At 40.0% G+C, this 12,435-nt stretch overlaps 1 protein-coding gene across 4 annotated transcripts in view; it reads right to left on the bottom strand.

Annotated features, from left to right (window-relative positions):
* Positions 1-12,435, bottom strand: part of grik4 (glutamate receptor, ionotropic, kainate 4) — a 348,334-nt gene that overhangs the window by 193,122 nt on the left and 142,777 nt on the right. For all 4 annotated transcript variants that reach the window (XM_074678961.1, XM_074678963.1, XM_074678964.1 and 1 more), the window contains exon 3: positions 1,514-1,647. In XM_074678961.1, the coding sequence (XP_074535062.1) occupies positions 1,514-1,595 (82 nt within the window). In that variant the 5' untranslated portion in view covers positions 1,596-1,647. The remainder of the gene's footprint in view (positions 1-1,513; positions 1,648-12,435) is intronic.

Below are 12,435 nucleotides of genomic sequence, written 5' to 3'. Positions count from 1 at the left end.
CTATTAAAAGCCACAATATCATTGACTATTTCTGTTTAAGTCCAAAAACAAGAAAAGTTGGCTTTTAAAAATGTGTTTGAGCTCTGAAAGACAGTCATTTTCAATATCAGGACTGCAAACCAATTCACCTAAAAACTGGTTTCATTTATGTGTTTTATGGTCGTTTCGGTGCCTGGCCAAGAAGTGTGTTGCTCAAGCGCAATTACGCATGGGTAAACCTGAGTTTTATGATTAGTTGTACCATGATGAGCAGAACGGTTGTGATCAAGCCCAGCTTCCCCTAAAATGTCCCCCAAAAAAGTGGTGATATGTTCTGCTATGTGTACATTTCATTGACAAAATAGGCGCTAGAATTCCTTCATCTTTTGTTCAGAATCAGCTACCTATCACAGGTAACTGGTTCCACCTCATTCTCATTCATCCCTGCAGCGTCTCAGCACTTTAACACAGTTGGACGCTGAGCATTTTCTGACTTCAGCAGGGAAGCATAGAGTGGGTTGTTCCACTGTGGAAACTGGACGGTCATTGGATAAACGTTGGGCTTTGTCCCGCCCTCGGACGCTCAGCGTCTCTGGGGGTCTATGAGGCAGTGGGCTGACCTGGACGCTGGGCTTCTGCATGATGATTGGATGATCTGTCTGAGGCTGAATCCCTTTTTGACTAACAGTGAAATGAGCCAGTCAGCGATCTTGAAGTATAACACTCCACTGGAGCATCTTCTGTAGAGAGGAGCTTCTCCTGTTTAAAGCGGCTCAAGTCTTACACCTGCAACTCAATGGGCCAAAAAAGGAGCTTCCCCTCCTTGACTGACCAGCAGCCACCACTGGTTGTGATCCCATGTAAATTACGCCTTGTTATGGACTAACACACAGTTTACATTTATTTGATGACGCGAGGAGTGAAATAATCATCTTCATATTAAATCATGTAATCAATACAGCTTCCTTAAAAAATCCATGCCAAGAGTTTGATCCAGCATCCTAACAGCCTCACTGATGTTTAGAGCAAATTGATAAAGGCATATTTGTAACACAGAGAGATTAGCTGAAAACTTCCACTGCTCTTTCATAAGCAATGTATTTTACAGACTGGCAGAAGAAGAGTAAATATTACAAACAGTTATGGTGTCATAACTAATTCAACTATCTAAATAATAATCTGTGAACATCAGTTTTTCTGTCTGAAAATGTTTTACACTCATATGGTCTAATAATTCTCCACTGCAGATGATTTTCCCTCACTGCACCGTGCCCCCCACTGACATGAAACCTTGCGTACAAAAACTCAGAGCTGGTTTGGGATTTGAGCGTACCCTATGCCTACAGTCAAATTGATAAATGAAGATCTGTGCGTGGATACGAGCATAAAATCATTTTTGGGTTGTACACATGTTTCATAAATGAGGGGCAATGTCCCTCAAAGACCCAAAAAGTAGTCAGCATTCCTGTAAAGTGTTTTTTTCCCACTGGTACTGGATGATGCAACTCAGAGAGAGGTTATTTTTAATATGTACCTATTCTGAAGGAGAGCGGGCCACCGGAGCTGCTTCTCACCCACATGGCTAAGAAGAGCAGAAGCGCCCAGGCTGTGAGCATCTTCTATGACTCCTCATGGGTCCTGCCCCGGGGGTGCCCCTGTCACAGCCACCTGTAAAACACAAAGAGCACACTGTTTAGGCATGCACCAACATAAAGGAGGACACACACAGAAAAGCAAAAGTGGTGCAGCATACTCTTAATCCTGCAGACATACAGGGCTGCTTCTTCATCTTCCTTTGCTCTCTCTTTCTGTTGTTGCATGCTGCGAATCTGTTACTGGGAGCGTGAAAGTGCTGTAAAGTAAATCTGAGGCCTACGGGAGTTTTGACAACTTTTCTACCCCTACTGCGTTTTTCCTGGTATTGTGTAAAAAGCAAGTGGTGTTTGAGTTTTTCCTCTTTCCTACATGAAACACTTTTTTTTTTCTGGTGACGTTCTAGACACTGAGAGTTAAGTCAGCATTTAAAGCAAATGTTGGCAGCCCTGCTCTCTTCATTTGCTGGCGACTGATCTTTTGTAAAGAATACTCATACGTATTCACTTTGGGTGAAAAACTTTTTTTCACCATGGATACTTAGATCTATGTTGGAGGAACAAATTTCTGCTCGGTTGTGCTGATGTGTCTGGTCACATTCATCTCATGAACTGCCTGTCCAACCTCTTGGCCTCCAGTTTCTTTGTTTTGATGTAAAAAAATCAATTTGTGCCATGTTAGTCATCCACTACTGGCAATATTTTAAAGCTCTAACTTATTCTTTTTGCTTTCCTTTTCTTGATGTCCCTGCTCTGGGCATGCCAGCTGCATCACATGCTGTCATATGTCTGTCATGAATATGTCATGAATCAGCAGGAGCAGGGCACAAGAGGCGGGGGATCCATTTGCAGATTCAACAAAGGTTTTACTTTCACTCAACTCAAAGTCCAGAAACAAAAAGGATCACAAAAAGTATTTCAAAAGAAACAAATCCAAAACCTTTAAAGAAAAAATCTCACAAGAAGCACGAGGACCGGACGTATAGGAACAGCAACAGGCGACAGCAAACAATGAACTGACAAGGAACTCAAGAAACACAGAGACTGTATAGACTCAGGGACATTCAACACAGGTGTGAAACTAGATGCAGGTGAAACACAAGTAGGCAATCGGCCAGGAGGTAAAACACAAAGAGAACTAAACCAAACACAGGGACACACAAGACAAAAATCACAGAATAATAACCAAGGAACTTAAAAAAACAAGAACACAAGTGGGATACAAGAAAACCCAAAAACCCTGAAAAACATAAACCCTTAACTAAATTACGACAGAATAATTAAGGTTGCTGGAGCACTGTAGATTTCTTCTGGTTAATAGCTTGATTTTGTCTGCATCAGCCCCTCTGTTGCAATTCTATATTGGCAGGTCACTGTAAGGTGATGCAAAATAAATATATTTATTGTTACAGCTGGTTTGACTCTGTTACTTTTCTATAACAAAGCATTGACAGACAACGTCTTACATAGTGATGGAATTGTTTCAATGCACATTTTTTACAGAAAAGACTAATAATGTTTTTTTTTTTTTTTTTTTTTTTACAAATCCAATAACTCAGCTTTATACCTGTGAATAATCAAAGAAGGTTATCTGTCCATTTCAAACTCTTTTACAGAAAATGCAACCAAACTTCTTCAGTTGCTCTTCTCCAGTTTCACTCACACACTGTCTGGTCTAAGAGCTGTGTTTAACCTTTAATGATGGGAGGGGTAAACAGAAAGAGCTGGAGGTGTAGTGAGGATAAATCAGACAGAAGTTTTCTGCAGTTCTCTTTCAAGTTACCCACAGCAGAGAGAATAATGAGGTTCACACTGGGGCTGTCAGAGGGCGGTTCATAATATTTTTAGACAGAGGTGTAGTTTAAGTGCAGGGGAAGCTGGAGGTGTACTTGTCAAAGATTTTAGAGACAAATCAGCCCTGGTAGACCCACATATCAGTGAGTGATGGATATATTATTTGGTCCTACTTTTACACAGCTGAGTCAATATATTCAAACAAGCAGATAAAAGGATCATTTTTCTGCCAAACAATGGCTGGACAACATTTCCACATATTACATGAAACTAGATAACAAAAGGTAACATCTTTGAACGCAGTGATTGGATTAACAATCATAAAAAGTCCTTTTAAGCGCAGAGATTACTGCTTTATGAATGAACCTTGGTTTGGACAGCAAAGTTCTTTCATTTCATGCCAAATTGAAAACATGGAAACTGTTAAACAGCACTGATTTAATAGCAGCTGAAATTGAAATTTGCTGCACCTCCAAGCTCTCCTGTTCTGCATGTTCAGTCGTCTCTCCCCAAATGAAACGAGGTAGATTAAGACTGACTCAAAAGGCAGAAAAAATCCACTTATAATGAGGCTGTGTGAAAATACCAAAATTCTGGTAAGTAACCGAGGACTTGTCTTAACATTCAGGCATAACAGCTGCAGTAGGAATCACTTTGGGTATGTTGCTCAAAGCAACATTTATTTATTGTGTATTAATTTAACCCTTTGTTGTCACTTGTCATCTCCTATGTTTTTGTGAAGCACTTCAGGCAAAATGGTTTTATGTAAAAAAGGTTTATGAAAAACATTAAGGGTTTGTAGAATTGCAAAGTGAATGTAAAAACCTGACTAATAAAGTCAGGTTACACAGATTTATATTGGCTCAAATTGATTCATTATTATAAACTTTAGTCCTGTTTCAAAGGTGAGCTTTAATTATTTAAAATGTTTTGTTATAGAATTTCAGAACAGGTCAGGAAAAAGAGGTCACCTTCTGGTGGAGTACATATCCCCCCCAAAATTGAAAAATGACATTTTAAGAAGGTGTTGGAGGTTTTAAACATCAATAAGTGACACTAAAGGTACAAACCACAGGGAAATAGATCTGTACTACTACGGACTTTACATTGGACAGGACAAACAAAGAGTCTCTTTGGCCTCCATATTCAGGGAGCCAAAGAGACTCTTGATGCACAGAGGACAAAGCATCCAAATGTCAGACGGTACACCTGTGAAAAAGGCAGACAGCAAGATTAGAGCAGCCATATTAAATAAACTAGGGCTGCTATTTTTGTACAGGCACAAAGCCAGCCAAGGGGCAACTGTAGCCACAATGTCATTTTCATCAGGAGGACATGCTTCGTCTTCCCATCTGACTTTTGTTATTTTCAGAACTGTAAGCATACTAGCCTCTCGAGGGTGGTTTCTGTAATAAGGAGAGTGTTTACTTGGAGAATCTTTGCTGACCACCTAGACCTTACACAGATATAAGAAAATAATAATCAAAGTGGCTGTCCATAGGGAACCAGAGGAGATTTTGCAGTGAGAAGTAGCAGCTTGTCACAATGTTGTTTGCAAGAGTTCAGGTCCTAATGGGCTGTGGAAGAGTTTGTGCAAGACTGTTTTTGTTCCACTTTGACTTTCATGCGGCTTTAGGGTCTACTTCTGGTGTGTGTTATATTTTAATGCACTACTTTTTTACTATTTGTGTGTAGACTGATGACAAAGTGGTGTCACACACTCACCAGAATACCCAATCTGCCTCAATTTTAGTGACGGCTCCAGGAAAGGATGACTATACAAAAACACGGATGCAGACAATGTGTTGGCCGCTGTTGGTTTCTCAAGATGTGCTGAGAAGTCAGAAGATGACTGTGACCATAGTGGGCACTGGGCGTGCTGACTGACACCATTAGCTTACTGTTGGTGCCAAGGGTGTGCTCTGTCTACACAGGAGACACGTTTGAAAGGTAGTGCTCTAAGAACAGCCACAAGTAGCCAGACATGGCATTGAAATAACAACATGTACATAACAGCTTACAGTGCCTTTCTGTGGCTGAATTACTGATCATTTGGATAGTAACCTATTACCTTGACATTTTTTTTTGGTAAAAACATGTTTTTTACAGGTTTTAACATGTTTTGTAACAAATATTTGATCAAGCAAATTGTGTCACTTTCTGACAGAGTTATCAGTTCAAAGGTCAACTGTGGCTGACATGGATTATGGAAATGTTACTTTTTTTGGAGCTGTTACACCTATACACCTGTTGTCAATTGGTAGCAGTTACCCATTAACAATATGATTTGAGAAACAGTCAGTAGCCTGGATTGTTTTTGAAATTTACAGATATTACATACTGTTCTTGAGCCCAACTTCGTGTCCAGGTCATTTGTCATTGTTAAGATTGATATATGCTGGCTACAGACTCTGTTGTGAACCAGAGTGGTGGGTATCTCTGGCACAGCCGGTACAAACTGACTCCGTGGTACACAGTGCAGATGAAAGTTGGCCTGTATAAATTAGGTTTGACTTCCTGCGTGGAATTTAGTTCCAGCTTAGTTAAAAGCAAGAGAAGATGTTAAGTAGTGTCTGTAGCATCGCTGCCTTTCCATTGGCTACAACACGTATACCTGTCATCCAGCCGATATTTATGTTTCTTGGCCTTGTTGAAAAAACAATCTTCAAATTGACAGACCTCTTTGGTTCAGAACCAATTAAGTCCTCTAAAGCCTCGGATCAGAGGCACATCTCCAGCAGTTGCTGTCATGAAGCAAAAAGGAAGAAAAAAGGCCCGTTTCTACCAAGCAGTCTGGTACGGATAAATACAGTTTGGCATGGGTTGGATCGGTGACACTTGATCTTTTTTTGCCTTTCCACAGCCAACTGTGCCCCCTCTTGGTAGGGGGCATGTACGCCGGATGCCAATATGTTTGTTACATAGTAGTGTGATGCCACAGTAGCACGATGCAGTGTACCCTGCTAATAAATCCAACAGCAGAATGGAGAGGAATAACATGATACGATAAACAAAGAGCAACAATGGAAGACACCCTTTGTTGGTCTTTGATATAAAGAGCAATCAAGCTTTGTTTCTAAGAAGGCTGTACCGCAAGGAGAAATACAGCCAGTTTTGCATGGTAAGTGATGATTCTTTTGACCAATCAATGGACTGCAGTGTTGTAGCTCCACCTCCTGGGGTCGGATCAGTATGTCTGGCACCACTACAGAAGGGTACCAAAAAGTGGGACAGTACGGGTCAATAATTTGGGGATCTATCCCAGGATTAGTCAGTGGAAACGCCACAAAATGTGTGCTGTACTGAAATGAATTGTATTGAACCAATTGGTGGAAACAGGGCTTAAGAGTACCTAGTTGTACAATAACTAGAGTCAACATCAACTTGGCTTTCATATTATCTCCCTGTCAAGTTTATTGGCACTCAAGTACCATTTGGAAACTACCTGCTTGTAATGAGAAAAAGAGGGATGCTATGAGTTCACAGATTTGCTTTCTGAAGTAGAGCTCCAGAGAGCCCAATGGGAACAGTTAGATGTGGACTGTCAGCACATCAGCATCATTTCTCAGACTCTTCCTTGGAAAACAATGCAAATAACAGCTGTCATAAGCCTCCCCTCGAGGTTCCAGGCGAAGGGCAAAACTAAGAAACAGCAATAAACGAGGGGCTTGATCCAGAATTAATTGACTAGTGGAAATTCTTTGCAGCTTGTATCATTTGGCACACAGGGGGATTACTACTCTTTATTGTTCAATTAGCCTCCTCAAGCTCATCATGTTTTAAGCATTGTTAGGTGCTTTTATATAACTAATAACCCATGTTTTAGAACATCAGTACAAGAAAGGGTCTACTAAAGCAGAAATTAAATCAGATTTCCAACATAAAAACCTGCATTATGTTTGATGGACTCAGTGATAAAGCTTTTTAACTGCTTTCTCAGAGATGTATAAACTGCTACAAACAGAACATTGTTTCCTTTGCTGGAATTGAAAGTTATTGAAAACCCACACATAAAGCTGACTCCATCTCCTTGCGTAAAACTATGCCAAATCTATCTGAATGCTGGCTCAGATATGTAGCAGGATGCTGGATATGTAACAATTGAGGAAACAACAGCCCCTGCAAGCTTCATATTGGCAGTCTATGCAATCTATAACAATAATGGCTGTGAGGTGAGATTGAGTTATTCATGTTAAGAGTCCATCACAGTTTTCAATAAATACACTCATTATATAAAAAGGGAGAAAAGAGAAAGAAAAATCCTTAAACACAAAAATAAAATAAAATAACTTAAGAGGTCTTGTTTCTGTAAAACACATCAGTTTGGTTCAAAGCTCTGCGTCTGTTAGTCTCCTGTGCTGTCTCAGAACTTTCTAAATTGATCTGCACGTTTAAATAAGGGTTTGTTTGGCAGACAAGTGAATAAAATCTGAAAAGGAAAAAAGTACAGCACTGTTACACTTACTAAAAGAAGACTCCACAGTGACCTTCCTCTTTAAACTCACTATTCTTATGCTTGTGGTTGAAATATTCTTTTCTTTACTTTTCCCAACACTGTTCCTAAATGTTATGGAGACAGAATTAGATCATCAGCTTCCCCTGCATGAAACCACATCTGGAGAAAAAAAGAACAAAAAGATGGATTTTAACCAGCTCCAGCCGTATTATTTATAGATTCTTGCATAAAAATCCCATGACAGTGTAACACTGGTGAGTCCTCCTCTGTGTCAGAATTGCAAACAACCTTCAAATCCCACTGCAGTGATTGGATTGTGTGTGAGTGATGGGAACAATTGCACAGATTACTTAAACTGTGATTTGGCATGAATAGGTAGATGGGCAATCATACTCTATAGAGCTGTTCCCATAGCATTTTCACTATAAGCCTTCCCTGAATACTGAATAGGCTGAGGAACATGGAACACAATGCTAGCTTTTGTAAGTCACTTTGTTTCTTTGCTCACTGACCAACCGGCACAAGCTGGGATGAAACAGTGAGATGAATCAGAGAAGAAGGGACAAGAATGTGATCATCGCTGTTCTGAGCAACACTTTAAAATGTGAGAACATTTTCAACTTTACAGTACAGTAAATTTGACTATACAGTACACTATATTTCTATTGATGAAAAAAAAAAAAAACATTTGTTCCCTTTTAAAGTTTCTAACATATTAATTATCAAAATGATAGTGTTTAAAAGTACAGTAAAGATGAATCTGGAATTTAAAGGTCTGCTTAACACCACAAACAAGAAGATATGAGCATTTTCTTTTTTTGCTTTGTTTTTTTTTTTTTGAGTTTATCATAGTATTTTCCCAACCCTACAAGTTAAAACTCTAAAAACTGAGATTTGAGCACTCATCATCCTATATACATTTAAATACATTTAAGCAACTTTAGGGAGAAACGGTAGCTATTTCCTACGACTAGTATGTTAAAAAAAAAAAAAAAAGAACATACAAATGGGCTTGAGTCAATTGGTTTTGAATAATATGGGCAAAGGTAGAATTTACATTAATTCATTCTATTGGCTGAGTGGAAAATATAACAGAGCCTGTAAGGAGGTTGTTTGGAAGAAAACAACACATTAAATTAGAGAACAGCATGGTAATTTATCCTTTTGACAAAATATGAACCAGTCTCCCCATTTCTTGGTCAAACTGTGTTCAAAGACAAAATAAAACTTAAGTGTACACAACCACACACCAAATCCACTGATGGTAAAATCCCATACCTGAAGCAGTTTCCCAAAAACAGTTTTGCGTTCCCTTTTACAGCGCACTCTGTTATCGAGTATTTGTGTCAAAGCCGACAAATTGGCTTTGTGTTCCTGCAGTGTGTGTGTGTGGTAAAGCTATACAGACGTTATTCCCCCGTTACATTTTCATAATGACTGCCCTGTGCAGCCAAGTGCACTGGGCAATCCATTTGCATTTATTTCGAACAAGATGAAAACTTTGAAGACTCAGAAAGCAATCACAATGAAATGTATGTGTAATACAGGATCCTGCACTGATCCCCTGTAACACACACACACATACACACAGAAAAAACTTAGTGCAACTCGATGAAGCTAATGGTAGGACGATAAACAAATTTGTGTCGATACATTAACACATGCTTGCACAAGATGAGTGCATTGGTAAAGCAGCTATAGGCACAATGTTGTTATGAAATTAAGTTGCACCTGTACTTAAATGTCTGCACTGGTCTAAAAATATCAGACACTCTTAACAAACCAACACTCGTATCCGTTATGAACTGTACCAAGCTTGGACATTTTTAGTCTATGTTGGCAAAGTCACAAAGGCAGGGTTTAACTTGGTAGTGGGGCTGACGAAATTGACGGGATAGTATCAAATTTATCTTAACACCACTAATTTATTTGGCTTGAGATTAACAGGCACGAGTTCTGTGTATGACCCTTGGCCCACCCCATAGGTTGGGGAAACAAAAATTGATACAGCACTAACATAACATTGTGGTTGACAAGCAGAAATGAGTAAAGACCGTGTTTTGAATGGGAAATTCAGCTCCAAAGCACTGTCAGATTTCACACTGGCCATCCAGACCGGGCCATGCTCAAGCACGTCTCCCCCCCGCAGTGCCGTTCCCCCACTGGAGATTACAGCCAGTGGTTACACCACTCTGATATGAACCATTAACAGGTATCACATACATGCATGAATCGCTAACGTAATCATAAAGTGTCCATTTTCACAATCTCATCAGAGTCAGCACAATGAGACGCAGAGAGTACTGCTACAACTTTACAGACTTTTTGACTTGTGTGATGTTGTTTTGGTCAGACACACCCCTGTAACACACCACTGCTGTTCAAAATGATTGTCAAGAGGAGCAGTCATAGCGACCATATGTCACAGATCATACGTGCTGTCCGTGTGCTTGTGCTCATGCATGAAGTAAACCGTGCTGAAGCCCATCTCTCCAAAGTGTGCAAAAGCAGAGAATTGAATCGTGCTTGAGCATGGCACACTTGGGGTCACACAGAACTGGCCACACCGGTCAGGCTGTTTGGTTTAAAAATGTGAAAATTATCCTTTTAATGTACATCAGAAAAAGTTTTTTTTTTTTAAATGTGTTCAATTTGAGATTAATTGCCAGTTAACTATGGAAAACCATACGATTAATCATGATTAGATATATTTTAATTCACTGACAGCCCTACCCCATATTTAATGTTGAGGTGAAAATGTTCTTGAAAAGAAAAAAAAAAAAAAATCATCACTCCATTAAAATACATGAGGAGTGGCAGGGTGCTTCCATTTTGCCCAGATGATGTCTGGGAAAAAAGCCCTGAAGTTGAGTGGTTGGCTTGTGTCTCTGAATTTCAGACATGCCTCGCACTCATCCAGCTGGTTGGGAGCAGCTGATTTGGTCATAATCAACCCCAGTGCCCCCTTTGCACAGCAAACAACAGATGCATGTTTGTCTCAAAAACTGGGTCAGATACAGCCTCATTTCACACAGAGTGTGCCCGGCCTTACAGGCATGTTTTAACAAATAAACTGCAATGTTTTGACAGCGAGTTAATGGAGCTGTAACATGCACAAATATAGTTGCTGTGTTTTATTACAGGTGAGCATTCAGAGCAGCAGGAGTGAACTATCAGAAAAAGAAGCAGCTGTGGCTACAGGGATGTAGAGAGTATAAATACAGCACGTTCAGACTACAACCTCATACATATGGATGAGGGAAGTGGTTTACTCAGTGACTAGTACAAAGGTTCATCTTAAATGTCAGCAATGTTAAAAGGTTGACAACATCAACAACTTGCTTTGACTGAAACCAATCTGGTATCAGTTCTGGTTCACTCATTTAGCCCAGTTAGCAATGCTAAAAATCCAACCTTCCACTAGCATCATGATCCTCCGCCACTCACTACATCCATTGTCTCAGCTTGGTGTTGTGTCAACAGTACAAGATGAGCAAGATTAGCAACTGACAGACCGGTGTGGTGTGACCTGTGTTTGAAATGGGTGTGTGAACACCTGTTTACACAGCCCACATATCAAACTGCCAATCATACTTTCAACATTGTGTGGTTCAAGTGCAAAAACTGACAGTTTGAACCAAAGGCAAGTCAGATGCATAATGAGGCTACCAAATTAGCATATATTCATGTTCTGTTGCAATGGGAGTCTCAGAAGTGGCACAAAAGCAACTCGTAGATGGAAATAACTGATGTGTGACCAATGTTCAAGGAGGTTTGAGAGAGTGTCCCAATCAGCAGAAAATTAATATGCATGTAGAATGTATGCTCCTTGGTTGAAGCTCTGTTGTGAGCCCATGGGGAGAAAGTACAAAATGTCTAGACATGAGAAAAAAGATGAACTCCTCAAAGGAGAAAGTGTGAGGTAAGTCTTTTTGAAAAGACAGCTCATACATTGTTCAGTTCTCTAAAATGACCCGAGAGCTTCTGCCCTGGGATAAACTGACCCTCACTAACATCTCCCAGCTGTAAACACACATTTTATTAACACCACATCTCAGCGGTCTCCTTGCCAGGGGCAATACAAGGCTGATGGACACCGGTCTGATGCTTCAGTGGCTCATCAAATGGAATCAGGATCTGTGAGTAGAACAAAAAAGCCTGCTTGATGTATGAGGCTTCAGCAACTCTGCTGAAGAACACAGGTCATCAGCAGAAGGTGGTGAAGTATCAGTAATTTTACCATTGCATACATGGATAAGTTTTCCTTTATCACCCTGTATTACTTTTTTTTATGGGAGAAAGCTTTTCCCCTGGGTCAGTCACTGTTTTGCATACTGTATAGTTTGCACTTTTTAAGGGTTCATTTACACAACAACAGTTTTAGGTTGAAATGCTAAAGTATTCCTGTGTTTTGGCCTCTCGTTCACACAGAAACAGCATTTTAGTCGACCTAAAACGAAAACTTTTGAAAATGACCTTCAGTGGATTTTTCTGAAATACCGCAGCACTGTGTAAACAGCAAGTCAGAGTTTTCAGTGGAAATGCTGACGTCACGCACCACTTTGGGTACGCATACAACAATACAACAATACTATTGATCGCCATAAACAACCA

Source organism: Halichoeres trimaculatus, unplaced genomic scaffold (assembly GCF_033239565.1).
Source record: "Halichoeres trimaculatus isolate MK-OKI-2021-1 unplaced genomic scaffold, fHalTri1.1 fHalTri1_scaffold_9, whole genome shotgun sequence".
Classification (NCBI taxonomy): Eukaryota; Metazoa; Chordata; class Actinopteri; order Labriformes; family Labridae; genus Halichoeres; species Halichoeres trimaculatus.
This window is presented reverse-complemented; position numbering and strand designations above follow the sequence as displayed.